We start from the raw sequence: 26,996 nt of genomic DNA, 5'->3' as shown, positions 1-26,996 counted from the left end.
TCATATTTGTTATTCTGTACCAAATTCTCCCTAGACCCAGCCTGTGGAGATATACTTAATACATTATATCTTTAACAGATAGACACAAACTTTTTGAGGAAATATGAGTTTATTCCCATATGACTCTCAGCTGCCAATTTGAATCTACCTCAACCTCAGGGTACAGAAAGGCCAGAATGCCTGATCCTAAGCAGAACAAGAAAGTAAAATAAAACTTGACAGAAAAGTGCCATTAGCGAGGCCCTATGGGTGCACAGCAGACACGAATACTACAGGAACAATGTTTACACATTCTCAGATTCTTTTTCCTGGTCACACTCCAAATATTTTTGGATAGCAGACCAGGACTGTGTGGTATATGACCATAACACACGCATTACTACACCAGTAGCAAATCAAGAAATAAGGGCCATGATCTAAAACAAACTTCAGGAAGATACAGAGTGTCTCTCCACCCAATACTTTTGAAACTGAAAGAGAAAGCTTGAAGTCTCTGATTTATTTCAGGAAAGCTGAGTGCAGTCCTCCAGTATTACTGGGTACACATCTGCTATCATTGTTCTCCCAGAACCAGTCCTGGTTTACCTCCCCATCTATCAGCATTAGATTTCATTTTATCTGAATAATGGCAGAAGGTGGCAACAGATCGGGTCAAAGGCTCTTCTCATATCAGACCCTGAAGAAGTCGATTACTCAAAAAGAGAGACATCTTCAGATAACCGTGCAATCCATTCCTCATAAATGTTAAAGATTTTTCGTTATTAATAGTGGCAGGGGTGACAGATTATGGATGTTAATGTTATTTTTCTGAGAATTTCAATGGCAAGGGCTTCTTTTTTCTTTTTTTTTTCCTTTTAAAGTTTCTAATTAGGCACGAATTTACAGCAACTACCAGAATAGCCAAGATTAATACCCAGCAGTAAAAAGCTACTACAGCAGATCCGCGGGACTATGAATGGAGCGGCGGGCGGGGGACGGGGGGCAGAATCAGAAACAAATCCACCTCCGCGACTCCCAACGCGAGAAGGACCCCCCCGGGGCTCTGCCGGGCACCGGGGACGCAGGGCCCGAGGAGGAGAGCTCGGTCCTTACCTGGTAAGCAGCGGGCGCGTCGGAGCCGGCGTCAGCCCCCAGGGCCGAGAGCTTCTCCTTCAGGCGGTGGTGTGCGCGGTGGCGGAGGCAGTAGGCGACCCCCGACGCCGCCAGGACCCCGGCGATGCAGGCGAGGGAGAGGAGGGTGAGGAGGAGGAATTTGGCGGACTCTGCCTCTTCCCCGCGCTGCGCCAGCGGCGGGACGTTGTTTTTCTGCAGGGGAGGAGAGAAGAGGCAGCGCCTGAGTTGCGCGGTCGCGGAGCAGCGCGGAGGGGGGACCCCCGTCGCGGGGGGGGACACCCGGCAGCGCTAACTTTCGTCCGAGGAGGGAGGCAAACGGAAGGGCAGGGACAGGACCGCTGCCATGCCCTGCTCCGTCCCCTCCCCTCCGCTGGTTCCCACTTAACTACCGAGAGGCGGAGGTGCTGGATGCGCGCAAGAACCGCTGCGCGCCCCGCGGCTCCGCGCCTCCCCCCGCACCGCGGGCCAAGGGCTGCGAGGGGCGCAGCAAGGGAAAATCCGGTATTGTTTGTTTTTTTTTCTTAGCGAAAAATAAAACACAGAACGACACGAAAAAAAAAAGAGAGAGAGAAAAGTAGGTGGCGATCCTTCCTTTTGTCTGTTGTAGAGAGAAACGGCTAAAAAGAAAGCCCAGTAGTTCCAAACTCCTCCAGATTACTATTATTTTTGCAGCAATGGGAGAGAATCCTTCTAGTGCATTTCACTTGTCTCCATGTGCTAAAAAGTTGTACAATAATTTCCCCTCATTAGCTTCATTATAAGCTATATTAGCAACAATTAAAAACGCAACATGAAAATGAAAAGACCAGGCGCGCAAATTGCAGCAAGACTCATTTGGCCTGCATTCCCCCTTTCACAATTACCAGGGAAATGAATTGAAAAGCACGCCCCTGCCTCAGTCCTGGTTGCTACAAGATGAGAACAATTAGCAAACTCCTTTCCACCACCTAATTTCGCGTGGTAACAAAATGGATTTTTCCCCATGAATGCCTAGCCGGCCTATTCATTATCTCTCCTCTATTAGTAATTTTCTGCTCCGTATTCAGCTAGCCAGCTCTTAATTTCCTCCTGTCTTGCAGTGTACACAGTGGCTCTTATGTCAGGCCCGGTCCATTTTTATCTTGTAATCATAAAGGCCACCAAAGCAATTATCGCTGGTCTTGACTGTAAAAGCTTGTCATTAATTAGCCTCCTTGCCTTCAGTGCTGCGGATTAGCCGGGGCTGAGGATGAGTTAATGGAAATGCAGGTCCAGTCAGACTCCCGGGTTTTCTTGCCTGGATGCGCCGCGCGGAGGAGGAGGTGGAGGATGGCCGGGTCCGTGCGCCCCGGCGGGGCGGCGGGGGGCGGGCGCGGGTCTCTCCGCGGCCACCGGCCCATGTGCCGCCCGCCACCGCCTCCGCGCCCGCGCAGCCACTGCCGCGCCCGCTGCCTCCCCTCCCCTGCACGGCAGCCGGCCCCTCCTCCAAATCCCAACAGCCAGCAGGAGGAGGGGGCTGCACCCCCCACCCCCAGCTCCAGAGCCGCCTCCCCGCGACCCTTCCCCCGCGGCCCCAGCCGGGCACCTGCCCCGGCTGCACCGGCGGGAGCGCGGCCTCGGCCTGCACCGCCCCCCGCGCTGGGCGGGGGAAGGGGGGCTCGCAAAGGAGACCCGCGAGGGGCAGCACCGACGGCAGCCGCCGCGGTCTCGCTGCTCCCGCCGCCTCGGCCCCGGGGAGGAGGTAAAGGGCTGCTGCGCTCTGCCATTAGCATCTCCCTGAATGGCCCCGTCCCCTCGGGGCCAGGGGTCGCAATCTGCATCTCAATAGGTGGCTCCCGCCGGAGGGCCGGCGCCCCCTCCCCGAGCGCTGCGCCCTGGGACGTTAATCCGCCTCGCCGCGGTGTTTTGGCCTCCCATCAGCCAGGCAGGGACATCCCCTTTATCCCCCGGGCTCCCCCGCAAGCCGACCCCTGCTCATCGGGCGGCTCGGGCCGCCTCGGACCCCGGATGAGCGCAGAGGCACCCTCGGGAAGGAGGAGGCTGGCGGGCACTGCTCCTGAGCCTCTGCCTTCTCAACCACTGTTTAAACGATTTTCCTTCTCCGGATGCCGTGTGACAGAACCGCACAAGCACCTGGGGAAAGGGATATGCGAGAGAAACGACGACAATTATGGGAGCAAAGTGCTGTCAAATGGCCCGAGTAAACGCGGGAAACAGAAAGCGCCTGCCGCCCCTTCTGCCTCTGAAGTTACAGTGATTTTAGATGTTGCTTTTTACTTCGCCAGAGCCGGGACTGCCGTCCCCGGGGCTGGCTCCCTGTGACAAAAGAAGTGCTCCCCGAGCCCCCCAGCACGTCCCTAGCACTCGGGAGCCTGAAACACGAGGAAGAGTTAGGAACCTTCCGTGGGGTGTTCCGCATTGCTTACACCTCGGTAAGCGCCTGCCCTGGGGGAGTCAGTGTAACCGTGTTCCTGGTGATGGGCTTCGGGAAGGCGAGGGCTTGCAAAACCACTACACGTCTAAAGGGAGAGGCGCCCACGCCTGCCCCGACCCTCCGTGCCCTGGAAAGGGATGGAGGCCCCGCGGACGGAGGGCAGGGAACAAGGGGCACGGTCGTTTCCCACCGTTCCCTCCATGCCCAGCGGCGCCCGCCACGTCGGAGTAGCTAAAAGGGAAGGGAGAGTGGCTCTGCCGCTGGGCCGACGGCCCTTCTCCCACTCCTTGCTCCGTCCCACCTCACGGGGAACACCTCGGGAGCCGCTGCCGTCGGGGCATGGAAGATTTCGCTCTCCCCTCCCTGCCTCTGGGGGCGGCGGGAGGCTGGTGCTTCGGGCCACGGCGGGCAGCCCCCACGCCGCCCCCGGGAGACACCGTGGCCCCGGCGGCTGATACCCCTTCGGCTGAACCGCCCCGCAGGGAGCGCCGGGTGAGGCCGACGGCGAAGTCCCATCGCCCGGCTGCGGCTCCAGCTCCGAGCCGCGCACCGGCGGCGTCACCGGGCCCCCGTCTGGGGATGCCCGGAGCCTCAGAGGGCGGTGGGGCGCGTCCCACCCGGAGACTTTCAGGAAACAGCCTCCACTGCCCACAATGCAGTTGGAGAAACCTGCTGCCCTTTCATCCTGCTGGATGCCTGACCAAACACCACATTATGAAACGGGTAAAAATTAATCCGACGTGTTAGTTACCAGCTCCCTCCTTCCTTCTCCAACCCCCCCCATCGCCGCCCCGTTCCCTCTAGCCAGGAGCACAGATTTCCCCACCTCGCCTAACCCCCTGATTCTTCCCTGCAATAAGGCCCCAGACTGAAACGGAGCCCAGGGTTAATTAGAGGCGTCCTGTCAGCCTTGACTTGAAATTGAAAGAAAAGTGTTTAAATATTTATGAATTTGACATTTACAGTCGGATGTCTTTTAAAGCAGAACACCTCTCCCTGTGCTGGTTGGGGCTGCCATGGTGCGTGTGCCATGGTGCGTGTGCCTGGGGTGGAAGGGGAACAATAGCTGTTGCATAACAAGAAAAACAAATTACCTCCCCACCCAAGGCTTAACAAATAAATAGACCACATAAATTACACGCAATTAAATATTAAACTCAGCTACATGCAACTACGCATTTTTTAAACTTAATATAACAGAATATATTGACATTCCTCTGAATGATTTTCTCCTTCGAAAATTATGGAGTATCATAGGGTTCCAGTGAAGAAAAAGCAACTAATTACTAAATGAATGGCTTCGAAAGTGACTCTGAATGAAGAAGCTTTGGAGGTGTTCACCCAGCCTTTACTTGCTTTGAAACAGCCCGACCTTAGCTTAAATACTAGAAGGCAAAGAACAACATTGCACCTAACACACTCGACAGTGTTTACTTGAAATACACCGCTTCTGTGAGGGTCTGCGGGTTTTTTAAGAGGGAAGAAAAAATGCCTAGGGTCTGATCTCATGTAGGCTTTCCCGGTCCCTCGACAGAACACATTTTATATACACCCAAAAGTGAGTCATTAACTAGAGCAGCCATAACACCGGAGTCACAAATCACTGCTCTAATCAAAGAGCAGCGTCCCGTTCCACGGTGTCATCCCATGATGCAGCAGAACAGTCGACATTTCAAACGAATTTCAGGCAAATGTCAGTAAATATTTAATGTACGCTTTCATGTAAATAAGTTCTCACACCTCTGTGGAAGTGTGGGAGGGAGTCTTTGTAAGAGCAGAGAGGAGCTCCCCATGCAGTGATGTGGAAGCTCACCTTTCAGATGCCTCAGCAGAATTACACTTCATTATTTACTTTAGGACACAGGGCATGATTCTGATCCTTGCAAAACTCTAACTGAAGTTGAGGTTTTGTTTTGCTTCATAAACTTAAAAAGATATTCCTGAATTAAAACTCAGTTTGTCAGCTACTGCTTCTCACCACTCTTACAGTTTACAAAGGAAAAATCACTACAGTTCATTTTAAAACAACTCGACATCATAATTTTTTGCAATTTTTGCATGGTCTGATTTTTACATTTATATTACACAGTTTTTCTTCTGAGCAATAATAAAAAAATGCAGATTTCTTAGTAAACACGGGCAAAAAGAGGAACTTCAGAATATGATTTGTTTCAAAATATTAGAACGTTAAGAAACTCAAGAGGTGCTATTTTTAATTTGGAATTCACTATAGAATCTAATAAATGAGAGAAGTGAGGCGGAAATAATCATGTATTAATTCTGTGCATTACAAAATCTTTTCAGAAGCTATTATCAGAGCAAGAGGCATTGTGGTTTGGATTCAGGGTGGGAGAAATCCTTTGTGCAACTGAAAGCTATTGTTCCTCTGTGCAGATGAAATTGTACTTGCAAATATGCCATTCAAGGAGGCAAAAAAGTACCTAGGCAGAAGAAAAGAATTCTACAAGAAAATCTTAATTTATTCTTAAAAATAAACTTCACTAAAATAAGTTTTAGTTCATTGTTTGTTTGTTTGTTTTCTAAAGAAGATCCTGTGTTAATAGTCACAGTCACTGACATTAAAACAAAACATAAAGGATATGCATATTAATTCCTTAATATAGAAAGCATGATGAAAGGGATGTGTGTGGGTGTGTGTGGAGATAGATATATATATCTATATATATATGTGTGTTCATATATATATATATACACACACACATCAGTGTATGTCTGCTCATTTATATAAATCTAAACTTAAAGTCACTTCTAGTAATTTCCCTCTTACAGAGGTTATCTGAGACATAGGTTGAGATATATTCTGATGATTAACTTTTGATAGATTACTAGAAAACCAGAGAAACACTTCACATCAGGAGGAGTCTGGCTACCCTAACCTGTCCAGAGAAAAACTACAGAGAAGATATTTTACCTTTGATAAAGTAAGAAAGCAAACAGAAGGGAAAGTGGAGTCTCCCTCAGTTTTGGTTCCTCTGTCTCCTCCCCTACCTTGTGCTCCCAGTCAGGTTAAGCTGGGGCAGCAGGGCCTGGGGGTGTTCACCTTTCGTGCATATAACATTCCTTGTGTTCAGCACTGCACTACCAAGCTCTTTGGTCCAGGCTACTTCTTGATGTTTTAAGGTACTATCTTTAGAGTTAGTTAGAGATTTCTGGGGCTGCTCTTCTCTGCCTCCCTCTTTGCACATTCTCCTTCTCTCCCCGGAAAGCTCGCCTGATGCCAGGATCACTTTCAGCAAATGTCAGTTCATCACCTGAAATGAGGTCAATTTAATGCTTTTACTCGGGAGGATGAAATCGGATGGGAAGGTACTTTCTGCTTCTTTTAGGGGTCGGAAAGATTAGACAAATCGACAAACACAAAAGGCAGATGGATTTCTGGGAACTGCAGCTTATTCAAATCACTGAGAAAGGTCACTGCAAGAGCCACAGATCTATTCATCTGTAGGGGTACAATGATCTTTCTGCAACCTTCAACACCACAAAGCACTCTGGAGCGTCTCTATACCTTTTAGTAGGATTAATACCATGAACAATGACTGAATACAATCAAGAATTCAGTGAGTTCAAAGATCCCTTGATCAATGGTAGATATTTCCTTCTGGCTTCCTAAAGGTAAACAGAAGTGAAGTTTCTGGTTAGAGTTACATGAAATTACAGCTATTATCCTGAATCCCTCTACAAGGTGATGCTGAAATGCCAAAATGTCCAAGTGCCCCGAAGAAGTTTGTGGCATGGAAGTAGTAAGGTTGTGAAAGAGGAAATTCAATGAGCTTCAAGATTTTCCTGAGGATCTGGGCATTTTTTAAAGTCAGCAATTAGTTAAAGCACAAAAGTTAAAGCACGAAATTAGCACAAAAGCCTACAGCATCACTGAGACACTGTAGGAATAACACACGACTCAGGAAACCGGACAGCCACATCCATGCTTGTGGAGGAGGTAGATGAGCCGGAGATGGAGGAGCGCGGCCCATCCTGCCCGAAGCCGCACAGTGCACTCTGGGGTGGTAGCAAGAAGAGCAGGGCGCGGAGACACCATGAAGAAACTTCAATTCCCGTCTCTAAGGACTCGGGAGCAGTTAGGGGACAGCAGCAGAGTGGGAGCACCAGGAAGCAGGTTTCCTCCGCAGCCCAGGCTTTGTTAGCCAGAGTGAAACCGAGAAACAGAGGGACTCGGCAGGTCTAAGTCACAGTGTCAGAGCCCGAGCCAAGAGGACCGTCAGCGATAGCCGAGCTTAATCAAATATCTTCAGCAAGCAAGAGAAACACGAGCCGCAGCGCCAGCGCTGATCTAATGCTGATGCTGAAGGCACATAATTTAGGGATTAGATAAGGCGCCCTTACAGCCGAGTGCCAGCAAGCGAGCCGGCTCTCGGTAACGCTGGCGAGCGCCGGTGGACCCGCCAGCGGAGCAGCCGCCCCGTCTCGCAGGGAGCCGGGCCGGGCTTCGGGGCCGTCCCCGCCCGGGGATTGGGCTCCGCGGCCGCCTGCGCGCCCCCGCCGCGGGGTCGGTCCTCGGGGCCCCGAGCCGGGAGCGGCCCGAGGGGCGCGGGCCGGGCCCGTCCTCGCCCCGCCGGGCCCGCTGCCCCTTCCACCCCGCGCCTGTTCGACGGACCCGCGTCCAGGAGCATCCCCGGGGCTCCTCTCGGCCGGGAGCTCCCGGGGCTTTGCCGACCATGTGGAGGCGAAGCGGCCCCCGCTCCCGCCGCCCGCGCCGCTCCGCGGAGACCCGACCCAGCCCCGACCGACGGGTCACGGCGGCAGCGGCTGCCCCCACCCCGCCCGCCCCCACACCCCTCGCCGTGCACAGGGCGCTCCCAAGCCCCGGCCTCGAGAGACGCGGGAGCTCCCCCCTCCCCGTCCCCCGCCGCATGTACCTGCTGCCTGCGTGCCGGGACGGGCCCTTCTCTGGGAGGGCTCGGCGCACCTCGGCGAGCTCCAGCAATCCTCCGGTGCCAAAACTTCCCCCTCTCTCCCCCCTCCCCTCCTCAGCGCAGACAAAGGCGGCGGCCGGCACAGCCGCCCCTCTCAGCCCGCAGCAGCCTCCCGGCGCGGTGCGGAGGGGGCAGCGGGCGGCCCCGGGCGGCCCGGCGGTCCCCGCGGGGCGCGGGCGGAGGATGCCGGCGCGCCCCGCCGCTGCCCTCCTTATATCGGGCCGCTCGCAGCCCCTGCCGGCTGCCGCACATGGCCCATCCACCGGTTGCTATAGCGATGCCTCCCCTCCACATGTTGCTGGCAGCAATTGGCTAAGGAGGTCTGGGCTGTGCAAAAACCCTTCGCCGGAGTGCGGCGATGAATGGACACGGGCTGTGTCACTCATTTGGAAAAGCTGTTTGGGGTTTCTGTTATGGATGTGCGGTTTTTTTTTTCCTTTGGTTGATGTTTTTTACGAGCACCCTCCCCCACCTTTTTCATTTTCTTTTCTTTTTTTTTTTTTTTGGTGTCTCTCTTGCAAGATGGAAGTGGAGGGTAGAACAATGATGGAAAGCCAAAAATAAAATCAAACAAGGACAGCAAGGAAAACCTACACATCATTTGCATGACAATACGGCAGAGAAGCCTGCAACGCTTCTTCCTGAAAAGACTTCCCTCTGTTAAAAAATATCCCCATATTGCCAAGCAAAGGAGATCCAAACTTTCTCCCCTCCCGTCCTCGTTCTCCAAATGACACACGAAATTAGGAAGGAGGAGAGTGTGCTGCGACCAGCCCTGGGACAGCGGCGAAGTCCATTTCAATACATCGCGGGCACTGCTGGTGCGGGCGAGCGGGGCCGTGCTGTGCCCGGCGCTGCACACCCCTAACTCCCAGTTGAAGTCACGTTTCCGCGCAGGTTCCCGGGGCAGCACAGATCCTTAAAACGAAACGCACCCCGCAGTCTTCCCTATCTTCCCCAAATTCCCTCATGCCGCCGTCAAACACCCTGTTGGGCTCTCCCCGAGCACCTGTCCACGGAGTGCCCCGGCCGCGGGAGCGGGACAAGAGCGAGCAGGGAGTGGCAGAGGGGCTGCCGGGTGCAGGTGACAGGTCCCTTCAGATCCCCTCTCAGATGAAGCGCGCTCCCGCTTCCCTCTTCCCATTGTTTCCCGTTGCCACTGCGCTTGGGGATGGCAGGCCTCTGTCCGTGGAGACGGGCAGTCCTTTCCTTTTCCCCTTCCCCTTCCCTATTTCCTTTCCCTTCCCTTTCTCCTCCCCAGTCGCCCCCCCGCCCCGACACGCCGCCGCGGCCGCTGTGCCCCGGCCTCCGCCGGCGGGTCCCCCCGGACAGAGCTGTCCTGAGCCGGGGGAGCTGCACACACACACACACACACACACACCCGCCTCCGAAGGTACCCCCCAGCCCCGCCCGCCCGTTCCCCAGCCGCGGCGCGGCCCCGGTGGCGGCAAGGACGGTGCGGAGGGGGCGGTGTGCGGAAGTGGAATAGGATGGGATGGGATGGAACGGGATGGGATGGGATGGGATGGGATGCGATGGGATGGACAGGCCGGCCCGCCCCCCTCCCAACACCCCCGCTGTCCCGGCAGCCGTCGGAGGCACCACCACTGCCTCCTGCCCGGCCCGGGCCGGCTTTGCCTCCCGGCGGGAGCGAGTGGCCCGGGCTCCCCGCGGCTGTCCCAGAGACACTGCAGCAGCGCAGTGTAACAATTCCTTGTTCCCCTTTTCCCAGGACAGTATTCATCCTTCCAGCGCTCCTCGGCAGCAGCCACCTGGGTAAGGTACATGCTCCTGTCCGGGGAGCCAAGGAAGGTCAAGGGCCGCCTGAGTCCCCAGAACAATCCCCCGCCCCGCCTCAGAGGGACGCTTCACTTAAACCTGTAGGAGAGCACCGAAATATCATCGCCATTCCCTGCACAGGGTCGTTCTCCCATGCTCAGAAAGCGCAGAGTGGTTGTGCCATGGGCTCACTCCCACTAACCTCACACTCGCATCCAGCCTTCCCATCCCAGGGCGAGGAAGATGCTCTTCACATCACCACCTTTTATGACGAGAAGGTTTCCAGGCAGAAGAGGTACTCCTCACTCTCCTACCTCCTGACTGGCTTCTCCTCATGGAAAATCCTTCACGTTCCCACAGATTAGCACAAAGTTGGCTTCTCCAAACATTTCATCAGCCACGTTTGTAGTGCACGGTATCAGCATACTATTTGTCAGTCTGTCAGCCAGAGAGCACCCCTCTTCGTCTGAAATCCTCCTGCCTCCATAAGAGCCATAGCATACATAATTCACTCACTAACCTGTATTACTTAAGTTGAAAGATAAATGAACCCGCCAAGAGATTTCATTAAAAGGACACGTGTGTTTGCATATTGATCCTTCTAATGAACTGTCTGAAACTGATAAATACTTCCATTAGCTTTTTAGTTTGTATTTCTTATTTACAAATATATTCATTGCCATTTCCCGGGCAAATATTGCATCTTTTCCAAGCTGTCAGGTGCTCAATGGGTTGAACTGGCCAAGTGTCAAAAGACAGCAAAATACTAGTTAAAATACGTATTTTTTTAACAGTGAAATTTTGAGAAATTTGTAGTGAAATTTAAAATACTTTTAATTTTCAAGTAATTTTCATTACTTTTATCATGTGCTAAATGTGACCTTTGTAGCTATGACAAATATCTGTCAGGGTTATGTAACAGGGAGAAATTACTTAAACACAGATTGTTTAGTGTGCTATTCATTAAAGATGTTGGAGGTGTTGCCAGATAGAAGAAATAATTTTCAATAGTTTGCTAATTTTAAATTTTAAAACTGTTTTTAAAGTACTCCCAGCACTTTTACTCACAGTTCTTATTCGTGAATTGACTTACTGATACTTGATAAATTTTGATATAATTTAATTAGTTGACAAACGGTAAAACAAAAGCCCCCTGCTATCAGCAGCATTTCATTATAGAATTTCTAGAAAGTTTCATGTCTTTTTCTTGGAAAAGAGTTGACATTGAAAGAATAAATGACTTTGAGACAGTTTCTTTGGGTTTGGTGCATCTAAAAATACCGGTATTTTGAAGATCTGCATTAACATTCATCCAAATTCAAGAGCTGTATTTGAACTATGCCTAAACTCAAAATATTCTAAATCTTGCAATTTCAATGAGAATGATGCTGAAACATATTTTCAGTTTGCACAGAACAAAACTCTTGCCTGAAAACCAGCAATGTTTGTGAGGACTCCCTAAAAATCTGTTCTTCATGACTAGGTTCTGAAACCACACTGTCCTTTTTGCCTTGATTTCTGACTACGGATCTGTCTGCGCTTCTAAGTTTGGCCACTTCTTTCTGCAAATGCATGTACAATGTATGGTATGAAATAAATTCTAACTCTTTTAAAGCATGTATGATAGAGTAAAACACCATTTAATTTTATTTGGTTTTCTGTTTAAAAGTTATATCTAACATCCTTTGGAGGTTTGCTCCTTAAATACAGATGCAAATATGTTGTAGAGGATTTTCCACAGACTTTCTGTCCACGTGGATCTTAAAATCAAAGAGGAATTTCCTTCTCTCCTATGAAAAAACTGTCTTTTCTAAATATTAACTTCCTGTACCACATTTTTTGAAATTGCCTTAACTGTAGGAATACATGTAGAAAGAGGCAGAATCCCCATGTCTTGAAAACATCACACCTTTCTTATAAATAAAACCAACACCTAGGACTATAACTTGAAGTAGACTTTCCAAGATTTTAACCACTAGACTTCATTGAGTTTTATGTCTTCTCATATACATCTGTAAAGATCAACACTAGACATTCTACTTCCAAGTAAATTTTAGAGCTCTTAGCTTTATTAAGAAAATTATTTCATTCTGGCTAAGATTTGAATCTAATTAATCTGTCTTGCAGTTTAAAAATGATAACTAAATTCAAGCTGCATACTATTCTTCAGAGACAGCTTAAAATATTAATTAAGTAAAGAGTGCATTTTCCATTTATTTTAATTACATTAATACAGTTTCAATAAATAAAATAGTTCTATGCTTCATCAAATCAAACAAACTCGGATGCAAATTTTTCTATTGATTAGTTCTCTGTTCACATTGGCCTGTTTTGACTGCTTATTTTTAAATAGGAAAGAGATGCAGAAATGTTTGGGGTTCCCATTAGTGAAATGAGGTCCAACAGTCTGAAAAGGTCAGCTCAGCCTTCTAGGAGACTGATGTAACCCTGTAAAAGTGGCACTCTGATAATGTATTGCTTATAAAGGTAATCAGTGAGATAAAACTGGATGCGTTTATAGACATTTTTAAACAAATGAAGGTTTTACTTTATTACATTTTTCCAAGTAAGTTCAAAAAAATCCTATTAGATCTCTCTGATCCACTTGCCTGTGATGCTTACTGATCCACAGACAAAATATTACAAGATAAGTGGATGAATTGCATTTTTAATATTCAATTTAATTAAAGCTGACATGTTCTAGATTTGCAGGTGCACCTCTTTCTTGAGATAAAGCACAGGACAAGACAGTGGCAGTTATGTAAAAAAATAAAAAGCGTCATTCTACCTAATTCAGTAATAATTCTATCACTCAAATATTTGAGCATCAGCATCAGTGGAAGGAAAACTAAATATTGAAGACAAAGTTTCAAAATACCATAGAAGCCATGGCAGGTGTTTTGAAAGATGTCTTTTATACAGAACATGTGGAGTCTCTTTGTAATGTAGGGCTCAATCCTGCCCACTGCATTCTAAGAAATTAAATATAAATCAACAGAACTAATCAGAATAGCAACTGCAACACACCAGTAAATATTTTCAGAGTCAGGTTTTATGTAAATTGGTATTTCACAATAAAATAATTGCAATATTGAAACTTTAATTCCACTGTGCTTAGGTTTATATTCACAGAATATAGATAAAAATATTAATTTAAGTTTTAACATGACACTACTAGTGTTATTATGAAAGCCTGATTAAGGAGCCTCTATAAAAATGCTAACTCCAAACCTGTTTAAAGGTAAAACATTATGAGAAATGCATGATTTTACATTGTGGTCTTGTTATAGCAGAATGTGGCTATCATCAAAATGCTGGACTTCTTTTACGCATCAATACTGCGCGTGCTTGCCAAGAATTCAGAGAACTGTTAGGTATCAGTTTTCTCTACTGTAACATCAGCAGATTAGTTTGTTAAAGTGCTATTTTAATATTGTAATTGGTTGTTTGTTTCTTCTTTCCTGAGATGAAAACAAACTAGTATAGTTTACATATGAAAAAGTATTTTCAGAATAGTAGCCAGTGCTGCAAATCTGTAGGAGATCTGAAATCAAGATGTGTTTTTCCTGCCTTTGACACAGATATTGCTCTTTCTATCTTATCTTCTAATACTGGTAGCCTCAGGACAAACATGGATTACGTTAGAAAATTGTCCTTCATTATATTGATTGAAATTCACTTCCAACCTACTTCAATCTGATGTTAGAACATTTTTATTAGCTTTAAATTGTTTTCATTATAAATTTAAAACAATAAAATGCTTTTATAAATAGTTTAAAGTTCTGAAGCAGATGGTTTGCAAAGTTCATTTGTGCTTCTACAGTCCGAGTTTCTTTTTGCACCAACCTTCCATTTCTGACTGCAGAAAAAGACCATCTCTGTGGAATATACAGCAATGCCTTCTATGAAAACATACAGAGACAACACTTAAGCTGTTATACAAATTCTTAAGAAAAGTCAGAATTGTAGAGCACTGTCTAAGCAACTGAACTTCATGTACTAGTAGCACTCTACTTTATTTAAGATTTCTAGTTGCTGCTACCATTGTTTTAGTGTCCCTGATAAGGGTCTTGCTTTTATGTTGTGACACACAGAAACAGTGCAAGTCTGAGCAGCATTAGTAATATCACCAGTAATACTGGGCCTGGAGCTGGGCCTTAACAGATAATTTGACAAAGATGGCAGACACAGAGAAAATTCTTCTTGTACTTTCACTGTACCTAATAAAGACACCACCCCCACTCCCACCCCAATTCCCTGTTTTAGAAAGCAGTTTACCAGGGTTTTCCTCTTTTTCTCCTCCTACTGAAGGAATGACAAAATGTCCCTTCGTTGGAAGCAGGCCCTTGGCCAGTAAAGCAAGTGGGCACTATGTAAGTGGCATTTGTAATACAACTAGAATCCTGAAAGTATTAATACTTACCAAAAAGAGAAAGAAGACTCTGACACTTATAGGAAGGAGAATAGAGACTAGATAACTTTCAGAAAGTCCCTTTCTTCTCTGAGTCATACAAGCATTTGAGAACATTGAAAAATTTTGCTTTTTCTGGCTGTAGAAACAGGAGGGTGACTGCATTGGTTTATGCAACCACAAGCAGCAAAACCTGGATAAATAATCATGTGTGATAGCATGCTAAAAGGAATGTATCACACATTCATTTTAAAAATACATGCTTTAAATTCATATCTTCAGATTAGATATGAAATCAGAAAGGTTGTTGAAAAAACACTTATCCTGTGTTTTCCATGTAATGAGTCACATACACACACACACACCCAGGAGATTTTTCAAATTAAGTTCAAAACAGAGTTCCATAGATTTAAAATTCCGTTTAAACCAGTAGGGCTTTAGAGTCACTGCTGTACTGACTCAGATATGTCAATTTACAGTAAATATAGGTATGGTCCCTAAACTCTTACCTGTACTCAGACACTTGGTGCTTGACACAATTATCACTGAAGTCTCATTTTTTTTTAAATGGATGAAGAAGAGCAGTGGTGTTGATTTATCTGAACAGAAGTTTTCACCTTTAACAGTGGTCTTACAAGTGACACTGAGAGCTACATCCGCATGCCAATCACTGTAATCTCATAACTTTGTCAGAGTTTTGGAAGGGCAAAGAGTGGAGGGGTCATGCCAGAGCTTGATAAAACATACACTGACAAGCCTCTCATGCAAAGCTAATTGCAGAAGGAAAGTCAAAGCTTCTGAAAAGATCTTCTGTTTATCACTTTTTTTGTGATTTGCTCAGTCTTTTGAAAGAAAGACCTTCTTGCCTCTTCCCTCCTTTTAATTACTCTGTGTATGGCAACTTTGTACAAAAAGTTTTCCAATAAATCTCCAAGATTTCTCTTAAATCAGTATCAAATTTTAAATTATCAGTAATACTAATGATGCAGTCCTTTCAAACACAGAGCTCAGAAAAATGTAGGGCTTTACCATCTAAAACTACATATAGAATTTAGTTTTCCACAATGAATTAAATAGTCTCCAACATAGCTGCTGCTAAGTTTTGTGTGTTATGTTTCCTTGTGAATTCAAGGAAATTAATGAGAAACAGTACTTATGGAAAAACTTCCTTTGGAAGTCCTTCCAGCCTCCCTCTGGTCCTGGACTCAGAGCTCCTGAAGATACCATGGAGATCTCAGGATGGATTTTTAATGTACCCAGGGAAGAGCTACAGGTTTAGTACCTGGATCAATTGTTTTGTGCATGAAAGTGTGACTCTCCCACAAGAACCTCAGAGGCCAGGAAATGTGTGCCATGATCAAAGCTTATATCCTTTCCTACTGCCTAGCCCCACTTGTAGGAAAAAAGCACACCAGGGCCTGACTTCACAGGTAAAACGAAACTATGCCTGAAAGTATTGCATTGTTTTAAAACATATATGTACAGGAAGTTTTTAGAGTTATAACTATGATTAATAGAAACATTCAGCTGTTCAGCTCTTTGAGGAAGTTGAGAAGATGCTGTTGAGAAAGGGATGTGTGAAGGCGTTCTTTAAGGTCTTCGTTTTTTCTATGTCATTGTCTTTAATTCGCTATTTTTAATAGTTTTGTTTCTTTAGCTAGGTAAAGCTTTGGGATTGGTTATCATGTCTTCTGCTTCACTAAGCCAAACACTTGACCTGGCACTCCTGGGGACTACTTCGTTGTAACCCCACTATCTATGTTCCCTGTTGCTTGTGCCTTTCATCCTGCTTCCTTGCTTCCAAAACCCCAAGTCAAGTCCATGAACACAGAAAGTCCTTTAGGTCCCCAGTTAAGGGTTTAAGTGAGGTGCAATCAGTCCCTCGGTCTCCTACTGGCCTGAAACGTCTCAGCACAAATATAATTTCTTTTCTTTTACGTGCAACATTTTAGTTACTCTACTGTTGATCACAATTAAAAATCAACTGAAAAAATATCATTCCTTTAGAAAAGTTGCCATAGAAACAACACCAGAGAATTCCCTTTAAAAATGTCAAGATTTCCCTCACATTTAAATACAGACTCCCAGGCATTACTCATGCACCATTAAAAATTGCAACACATCCAGTGAGTCATTAGTATAAAAATATATCTATAAACATACACTCTTTTAGGATAAAGATGTTTTTGTCTCAATAAATGTATATCATGACATGACCAACTTTTGATTTTATCTTGTTCTCCCTTAGATCCCTAGAGAAAACTTGAACACTGTCACCTCCTGTTCAAACACCTGATTGAGGAGGGAGAGAACAAAAATGAAGAGTGACAAAACACACAGAATGTGAGAAATGCCAGCAAAAGCTACTCAGAAAGGAAGAATAGCTTTGAAAACATATTTACATGGTAGTAGACAAGATGAATGGAAAGAAAAATGTATGAAATGAGACACAATGCAGACATTCTCCACACAGAGAGAATTTTAATGTTATATCTTAAAGTAAGAAAATTTTAAATTGAGAAATTTCCTAATATAAACTAACCAAGGCTATGGTACTGGGCTATATTAGTTAATTTTCATTTCTTTGTACCAGTTTGTAGTATAACATTAATCTCATGTACTATTCTACTCCATCCTCCTTCTGTGGCATAGGTAGAAAACTCTGACAGATTTTGGCAGAGTAGAAAAAGGTCCTACTGCATTAGACACTTTGATCATATGGGAGTAGAAGAAAATAAGCTGGAGTCGAAGTGGAAGGTTCTCTGCAAGTAATAATAATGTAAATTTAAAGAAAATTCAGAACTGGTCACAAAGAAAGCTGATAAATAGTTTATTCATAAACTCTTGCATATTTAGAGGAGATAATAATATAAAGGCATTGTGCCTTCCCTTTGCATTACTGGCTGTGCTGTAGATAAACAAGCATGGCTGAATGGAACCAGATTAATGATAATAATGACAGTTTTCTCATTTTCTTTGTACTAGAGCCAAACTGAAAATGAGGAAAAACAACAAAATTGAACTATTTTTTTGTTCTTCAGGCTCTTATAAAAATGTTTCATTTCTTTCATTCTCTTAATGCAGGGAATCTTAGAAATTTGCCTCTGAATTTTTAGTAGTAGAAGTCATCCTATTTTTACCTAGCCCTATTTCCTCATTTTTTTACTTTTTTTCCATTTTTCTCTCCCTTATTCAGAGAGAGAAAAAAAAACCATTGAAGGACAGACAGAAGGAAAAGAGTAAATCCAGTTTAAAAAAAAGCACCAAGCAAAATTGTTTTTCTTTCTTCCAATATTTAGTTTCTTCTAAGCATTTAGATTTGTTAAAAATGCTGCAAACATTTTCCATATTAAAGAGAAATTTCAAATACATTATTTTATCAGGGTTTTTTTGTTTGTGTGTTTGTTTACACAGAATTACGACATGGGGAAGGTTGGAAGGGACCAATGGAGTTAGGCAGGTTATACTACAGCATATTACTCAGGATTGTGTCCAGACAGCTTTTGAATATTTCCATAGGAGACTCCACAACCTCTCTGGGCAACCTGTTCCAGTGCTCAGTCACCTGCAGAGTGAAGTCCTTCCTCATGTTCAGGTGGAACTTGCCACTACCCACCTATCAATTTATATAATCACCAGAGTCTGATAGTTAAAATATATGTTTAGGTTTTTTGCTGTTAGAACTGTGTTTTCTGTTCCCACTTCAACTGACATGGAAAAAGAGAATAAACCCAAGGAATGAACTGAGATTATGTGAAGGTGCAGAGCAGTGCATATCAGGACAGATGTATGTAGAAGACGCCATCAGAGAAACATGCTCTGGAAGTGATCCCACATTTTAAATCAACTTAGGGATTTTGATTATAAATTTCCTGCCAATTAGAAGGATAAACACCTGTAGTATTTTTATCGTAAAAACAGGAAGGGCAGTGCACAGTACAGCTGTATCTGTTGTATCTTTGATATCTTGCTTCTGTTTTATTTTATTACTACTTCTGAAATGAAAGGGCAGGTTTTGAAAATATTTAGATACTGTTTATATTTAGACATTATTTTTCACCAGCACTGATCTCATAAGGAGTCATATTCTCACATTTGCCCCAAATTGTACCCCAGCTGCACTGATAACAGGCTTTGCTCAACAGGCATCTAGTAAGAGGCATTGCCAGCATGGACTGCAGAGAAAAGTTTAGTTATGAAACAAACACAAGCATATTGTGGCAAGTTTTCAGCTGGAAGTTGATTTTAAATCTTTGGTAATTATGTTTCTATTCAGTGCCACAGAAGGAGTTTCACATAGCAATAGATCTGTTTGTTTCAAAACCGAGTTGTTCAACATTGTCTGGATCAGCAAAACACATTTATTGGTTTACAGACTCAGTGCCATAACATTCTGGGGTGCCCATGAGAGTTGGGCTTTGCATCTGGATATCAAAGGTAGGTGATTAACGTGCTGAAGCTGCCCTGTCAGAGAGCTCCCCACTGACCACACATCCGAGCACAGGTTATTTCTGTGTAAAGTGAGAAATTTGCTAAAGGGAGGTGTTATTTTCTTCAGTAGCCCTCCTCACCTTGTTTCTTCAGCAGGATGTATTTACTCTCTCTATTGTGAGAATTCCTCTGTGTTTACCTCATCATTCATCTGCCCTTAGATAGGAACATATGAAGTGGGACCAACACAAAGGCCTGAGGTTCAGCCCTGAAGTCCTTTCTGCATGGTCCCATAGCTTTGCCACACATAAGTAATACACCTCGCCCTAGAATCTCTGTGCCACTTCTCGGGTCCTCTCTCTGAAAGACGAGTCGTTGGAGCTGTAACAGTCTACACTGGGGAAGGTCTGTCCTAATCTATTTTTATTCACATGTATGAATCACACTTCCATGCACCACTGCTAGAAATAAAATAGTAGCCCACCTCAAAGCTCTAAATTACTTAGGGCTTAATTAAGAGTATGATAGAACAGATATTAAATTTAAGATGCAGTCAGTGGGTAAATTAATGTAGACACAAGTTCATGTGTCTGCTGCATACCTCAATCTGGTAGTTTCATGCAGAACAAATCTCCTACTCCCTTTTTTTCCCAAGACATAACATAAAGTAGTGTAACAACCATGATTACCATTATATGACAATTAAACAATTTTGAAATTGTAGGGTTTGGCAACATGACTATCATATGTACGACAAAGAAAAACGGTATCTTTCTGCATCAGTTTATCTCATACGTGAAAAAGCATTGGATCTTGGCCCACTCGAGTTGCTTTGTGACACTGCAGTTTTCAATCAGCCTCAGGGCTGGGGCAGGCTGATCCTCAAGCATTCTCCTGCATCAAAGAGGCAGAAGAGTGGTTGTATATTGATTCCTCCCAGCCTCTATAGAAAGACCACTCCTTCAGGATAAGAATACAACAGGAGTGCATTAAAACAAGAACATCAAACTTCTTTGTAGGGAGTCCCCTTCCACTTTTAATTAGGGTGATGCTGAGTGAGTGGTCCCTCAAAATGGGAAATGTCTCAGGAAGAAGACCAAAGCTCTCCTGTCTTACCTATATGGGACAACATGTGAATCCTGCACACTTCACAAGTTTGAGCATTCATCTGCATGGAAACAAGAGATGGAATAAGGTTGCAAATGATTTCTCATCCCAACCATTAGATCTGGCACTTTTTTCAGTAGGACTCCTTGTTACAACTGGGCTCTTTTACAGGGAATTTCCTGGTTGCACTTGATTATTTGCAATAAATGCAGAGCTGGGCTAAAATACAGCATATTATCCAGTTTCCTTGGTAGCACTTTGATTCTGTCAAAGCGTTTACTCTGAAGCACAGGTTACTTCAGCTGATGGAACAGTAGAGGGGAGATGCTTAGGAATGAGCTCTGTCTCTTTGCCCTGTCAGACAGTTTCTAATAGAATATCAGACCAGTTTCTAATTTCAATTTGCAGTCCCCATTCTGTCTCACCACTCACATCTTTGAAACAACCTCTCCATACTACTTCAGATTGTTAAAGACAATTCATATGCCTGAAGGATAATGAGCAGAAAACCAAACAAACAGATCATCAAGATCATAATTTATTTTTAAGCTGCTGTCTTTCTGTGGGTTTCCTACAGAGCCCTGACTTTTGCTCTCTGTTGCTGTGCAGAACAGAGTTTAAGAAGACTATGGATCTGAGACTTTGAAGACTCTTACTTTATACCCAATTGCAACACTAAATGAAGAGCTCCAAAACTTGGCTTTAGTCCTGTTTGTGTGTCACGGATGACATATGCTAAGGAGGGGAAGAGAATTTCTGAAGAGTGTATTAACAATATACAGTTTTGATTGCAATTTGTTAACAAATTTATCAAAATGGATGTTAAATGAAAGAAACTCTACATTTGACCAGAGAGCTGGACCTCATTGTAATCAAGAGCTAGAGTACAAGAATGTTATAAATTGCTTTCCAGTGGCTAAGAAAGGGAATAAATTCAAAGTGCTTTTTATGGGAGAAGAAATCAGCCGACTGTACTATTTCACAGTTACAGTGTATGGTTTAGGGCTACAATTACAAATCATAATTTTCGAGGGTGAACTCCCTGTTTGGAGAAAACAGGCTGAGTAACTGCGTCCCTCAGGTGCACGCTCAGGAAACGTGCCAGGACTGACAGCGTCCGTACATCAGATGCAGCGGCATCAGCAGGTCACTGCTAATTGCAGGGCTGCAAGGCGATGCTGCAACTCCCCTCCTGCACGCTCAGAGCTGGGGGGCATTCCTTCCTTCCCGCTCCCTTATGGTGTTTGGTTAGGGGAGGGCTCCTTAGATACTGGAGTTGTGCCTTTTTTCAGGAGTGAGAGAAGGTTGCTGGAAGCAGACGTGATGCTGCTCGGAGGGAGAGGAGTCACGATTTCCAGGAACTCGCACGCCCAAGATTAACGCGGCGCTGAACATGGGAGACAACAGGGCTGAAGGCAGAGTGCAGCCTCCAGCCCGCTCTCTCTCCCTGCACATCAAGGCACTTAGAGCAGAGAAGCAAAGGATCACCTCGGCGCCGTCCTCTGTGCCTCTAAAAGGTGCTCTCAGATCCTGAACCGACTTTTTGTCACGTGCTAAGACTCGTGCATTGCAAAACTGTGCAAGGGTAGAGTGGGGAGAGCTTGTGCCTTAGGACATCTATAAGAACTGGCTGTATACGAGCGCCAGAGCCAACCACCACCTCCTTCAGGAACATCGCACGACCGTCACAGGGCAAACTGGCCAGCCAGGCTCACTTGCAGAGAGACCAGAAGTGGATGACACAACTAATTGCAGCTGGTGGAGTTATAAAAGTTGATATTTTCTTATAACTGCACAGATTCAGAGTGGGTGCTGTGCTCTCGACTGCTGCAGACAAGCTTTTCCAAAGCACAGCCTGTGCTGGGCAAAGCCCAGGTCCTGGAGCTGGCTGGAGCCAGGCACTGGGCTGCCCTCACCAATGTGACCATTGAAGAAACCGAACACAAATGCTACAAGATCATCATAATTATATAGAGATGTGTGTAACTACAGACAATAACTGGAGGGGAGAAAAGTGAGGGCAGCTGGACTGCAGGTTTGGATGTAGGCACTTCTCACTGCAGGCTCCTAAATCCTGCACTGAATTCAGCCCCAGGTTTCAGAGGCAGCAGCTGCATTAGGCATTTTCCTCAGAGTGTCAGCTCTCAAGCTTCTTAGAGCAGGGACATTCATCATCTACAGAACTGCTGGATTATTTATCATTGAGAAAAATCAAGCACTCATACATTAATTTAAAATATTAATATCAATCTATTTGTCAGCGAAACTCTAAATGGTTATGAAATATGTGTGGTGCAGCAGATTTTACTTACAGGAACACCAAACCATACCTTAACATCTCTTTTGTTGGAATTCATCTATAAACCCTGTGACTAAGATATGCTTTGACTTTAACACCTCTCCAGTGGCTTGCTGCTTTTCTTTATTAAAAAGGATCCCAGCAGAGCATTTTTTCTTGTTATAGATCACTTTTGCCCCTCACAGTAGAAAATGTGTGCTCACACTAATTTCTATATAGCAGATTATTACTATTTTTTCTGTGATGATCAGATCTGAACAACTTGTCCTGGCAGAATGATTTATGCATCTCATTTCAATAAGAATAGGCCTCCATTTGATTTTGAAGAAAAGATAGTTTGTTTCTTTTTTTAAACAACTGAAGTTAAAGAGGATTACAGAGACCTTTGGAAAAATAAAAGGTGTAAACATTTTATTTACATTTGCCTAATAATATTGTCAGCACAACAACAACCACAGGCTTATTTTAAAGCCTAGAGGATTTTAACATAGTTGGTATCATAGGCTTTTGATGGTAGGTATAGGCTAGAGCTGCTAGCTGGGCCAATTTAGACAGATAGGAGGGGAACTGTGGATTTTATGGGCTGGTTGGGACACTAGAAGGAGAAATCAAGATGCCTGTCTGGAGTCAGGTCAAGACACATTCATGGAAAGCCCTATTCATCCTCTTATGGCCTGGCCACACAAGGAAAATCACATTGGCATAAAACTGTCTCACAAGCTGGAATAATAAATCCAAGATTGGTGTTGGGACCAGTGCACCTACTCCAGGTGAGAGGGACATCAATACCTCCCTTAACTACAGGGTTTATCAGCCCTCTCTGAATCCTCCAAGGTATTCATCCCCAAATTATCTTCATACATTATCCTCTCCTTTTCAAACTAGAATATTTTATTGGCACACAGTGGGTCAGATGGAGATGAAAGGATGAATGGGAAGAGGACAAGGTGATTTCCATCTTCAGATTCAAGCCAGATCACATCAGAGCAGCATAAAAAGCCCTCCAAAGCTAACAATGACAGCCAAGTGTTTTGTTCTACAGATTTCCATAAGTCTTTGGACCTTGGGAAGGTGAGGTGATAAGTGGGCATAGAGTTTCTGGTTTTCTTCCCGTGTCTGCCCATGACACTTTGTATAATCTTTCTCAAGTTATTACATTTATCAGTTCCTGAGTTTTCTTATTTGTAAAATGGACATAGCAGAACTTCAATCCCTCACAAGCCTGTTGTAGAGCTCAATTCATTAAAATTTATAAGATGCATTCAAGTTTTTAGCCAAAAGTTACTGTATAAATTGCAAAGATTGTAACATCTGTTTCCCTACACAGCTGAATATAAACCAGAAGAAAAAAATAATGTGTACAAGTTTTATTGTGCTACCATAGCCATTTCTATATTTTTCTTTATGGCTGAAGTTGAAAAGTTATAGGTAGGTATTCCCAAGTGGCAGGTTCTTTTTGAAGAAAGTGTGACTCTCCTTTGGGACCACCAGAAGAGACCTGCTTCTGGACTGGGTGGGTTTCTAGCCAACAGAAGTAACATGAACTCACTGACTATGGGATCAGATCTCGAAGCTCACTGCTAGACATCGACACAATATTACTAACAGGAATTGGAAAATTACACGGCACAGAAGAATTAACATTAAATTAAGCGAGATGTCCAAGTATTTTCCAAGTATTTTTACCCTGGATGAAGAGTAACCAAGAGGGACACAATACAGTTAATTTAAATATCACAGCTGATAGACAGATGTTAAGACAGATTCCTGTAACAAGTGCCATAAAGCAGGAATAAACAAAGGTGGCTTTGTGAAATATGTGAAAACCAGAATGATAAGGGACAAAAACTAATCTTCTTCTTGTGGGTGTTGCATATGTGAGGATTCTAACTGGTCTTCAGGATGGCTCAAAGATTACTTATATCATTATAGTGCCAACACTTGGTCTTCTCAGGATCTTTTAATATGCCATGGATATGCAAAGTCAGGCAATCTATCTCAACTCCACCCATAAAATGAAAAATCTAGAGTTTAATGAGGTGACTGCTAAGGGATAGTGAATTTCATTAAAAAATGACAACAAGAACAACCTTCTGTTTCAATGTAGTCTTGGGGAGAAAGAGAAGAAATTAAGAGATAATAATTGGTTGGCAAACAGCAAATACATGAATACTTGCACAATGAATTTGTTTTTTGCAGGCTGGTCAGAAGAATGAACTGCTTGGTCTAATTAGGAAAGCCTAGTATCTAATGACTCTTACATTCCAGTATTGTGAAAAAAAACCCCAGCCCCAAAACATAGGAGATATTGCATACAACCAGTAACAAATTTAAGCAGGGACCAGAACTCTCGGGCTCTATTACTAGCTCTTAACTTCTCCTGGGCATGCAATTTAACCTCCCTATGGAAGATTTTTCATAAGCACTCGAGGGATTAAGAAGTGCAACTCTCATTAATTTTTATTAGACTTGTGGAACCCTTGGGTCCTTTGAAAATCTCCCTCCCCATGTTTTTTAGTTGACTCCCTGGTTAAATAGGGATAATAATTACAACTGATCAACCTGTTTAAATAATACAGTTATAATATCACTATTATTTTCATAGATTATATTCAGCACTGAAATAAATGCATCATAATAAATAATGCAAAACTTTAACATCTGTTCTGGTTAGTAAATAATTCACAAGTCAATAATTAATTTTCTAGCTGTTCATTTATAATTCATAAATATTTGCCAAATATTCAGAATCTGAAAATTTTTAACTGAACTATTATGTGAACTTTTCCTTTTAATTATTACATACTTGCCACTTGTGTCACTTAGTTGGGCATTTAATTAACGCAGTATTATGTTCCCTGTCCAGACTGAATGAGTGAAAATTTTTAAATGTTGGAAAGAAAGTCACTGTCAACACTGAACCATGAATATTCCCTTAGTATGACTTTTCAGTGCCCACAAAAACTCACAGTGCTTTGAGGACTCACCAGCATTTTCATGAACAGAATGATTTATGGAGTCAATCTCAGCGCAGTTACTCATGTTACGTATACTCGTACTATTAGACTTCATCTGTCAACTTGCCTACTTCCCAGTTCTTCCATTAGCCAGTTCTTCAGTTTACTCCCACTGCTTACCTACTACACCTAATTATTATCTGCCTAATAATCAAAATTTGGATGGGAATATTTTTTAAACTCTAACTGTTTTTACAGAGAAAATGTACCTTTAAAGTATTCATTCAATAATTCCCCTAAAACTTAAATGCCTTTTATACCCCTGTCCAATTAGGAAATGTGACAAAAGCACCTTTCGCACATCAGACTGTGACTGTTTTAACAAAAAAAAAAGACTCCAATGCTCAATCACTACTTTTTATTCTGAAAAACATGCAGCACTAAATATTGCAAATAATCATTACCATCAGTGTGCATTTGTAATGTAGCTTAGCAGCAAAAGACCTGAAAGATTGAGATTATCCAACCTGAGACACCTTCCCTGGCTGGTTAAATTGGGTGATTAGTTTCTGCAGGCTTTTTAGGCTGCAGGGAGTAATGAGTCTGCTCTGGCTTTGGGCTGAAGTGTTTTGAGGAGACATATCTTGTTCTTTCTCCAGTGATTCTACTCAGGGCCAGACCAGCTTTGCTCTTTAATCACTTCATGGAGAAACTGAGCCCTTAACTGCTGACTGAAGATGTTCTTGTTGTTTTAAAAGCAGGACAAATAAATATTCACTTGCTACTTTTCCCTTGGAAGGGATCTCTGAATTCACCAAATGCTCCTGATTAGGCCTCTGAAATTCATAGTCCAGAATCAAAATGGATAGTATTAGTCTGGTTCCCCAGAGGGTGCAAACTGTGAAACTATTTTACATCTGGATTTAAATGCTTGTTCAGAATAACATTCTGCATGCAGCTCGTGCCTGTGTGGGCACATGGGTAAAGGTACAGGGGTTAAAAATGTGTCTGGAAGACAGGCTCAGGGCATAGCCTCCTGTCTGCAGCACCAATGGCTGCACTTCTTTCACTAATTAGACCTTGATCAGATTAATCATGTATGCAGTCCTACTGAATGCAATGGGACTACTGCTGGGGACAAAAGTAAAAAGCAAGTTTGAGTGCTGCAGGTGGTTAGATCATCAATAACTGGAGCCAGAACCTTTCATATAGCGACTCAAGTAGGGAGAAGCTATCTTCTAGCCAGCATTTCCATACCTATTACTTCACCAGAACCATTAGGATTGTTATACAGTGAATATCCCTGAAACAGCAAAGTATCATTATAATGGATTTTTTGTTAAGAGTTCATAGCATCCATAAGCCTATTCACACAGCAATGCACAGCCACAAAGCTTTGAAGAGTGGGGTTTAGAGAGTGGAAAAGTAGCACAAAGGTAATTCAATATGATGTTGGTCTCACAAACAGTATCAAAAGACTAACTTTTACATAGATCGTGACATTTACTTTTAAAGCTAAGAAGATTTTTTTTTC

At 44.1% G+C, this 26,996-nt stretch overlaps 1 protein-coding gene and 1 long non-coding RNA gene across 2 annotated transcripts in view; both read right to left on the bottom strand.

The window, feature by feature from the left end:
* Positions 1-26,996, bottom strand: part of PTPRN2 (protein tyrosine phosphatase, receptor type N2) — a 645,766-nt gene that overhangs the window by 106,290 nt on the left and 512,480 nt on the right. The window contains exon 13 of the mRNA XM_027687014.1: positions 1,093-1,305. Within this exon, the coding sequence (XP_027542815.1) occupies positions 1,093-1,305 (213 nt within the window). The remainder of the gene's footprint in view (positions 1-1,092; positions 1,306-26,996) is intronic.
* Positions 5,208-8,636, bottom strand: LOC113969383. Its single transcript, XR_003534840.1, has 2 exons — positions 8,422-8,636; positions 5,208-7,847 (listed from the first exon to the last, which is right to left on the bottom strand). It is a non-coding gene; the product is annotated as an uncharacterized LOC113969383 (long non-coding RNA).

This window comes from Neopelma chrysocephalum, unplaced genomic scaffold (genome assembly GCF_003984885.1).
Source record: "Neopelma chrysocephalum unplaced genomic scaffold, ASM398488v2 Primary Assembly neopelma1_72, whole genome shotgun sequence".
NCBI classification, from domain to species: Eukaryota; Metazoa; Chordata; class Aves; order Passeriformes; family Pipridae; genus Neopelma; species Neopelma chrysocephalum.
Note: the sequence above shows the minus strand (reverse complement) of the source record. Positions and strands in the feature narration are given on the sequence as shown.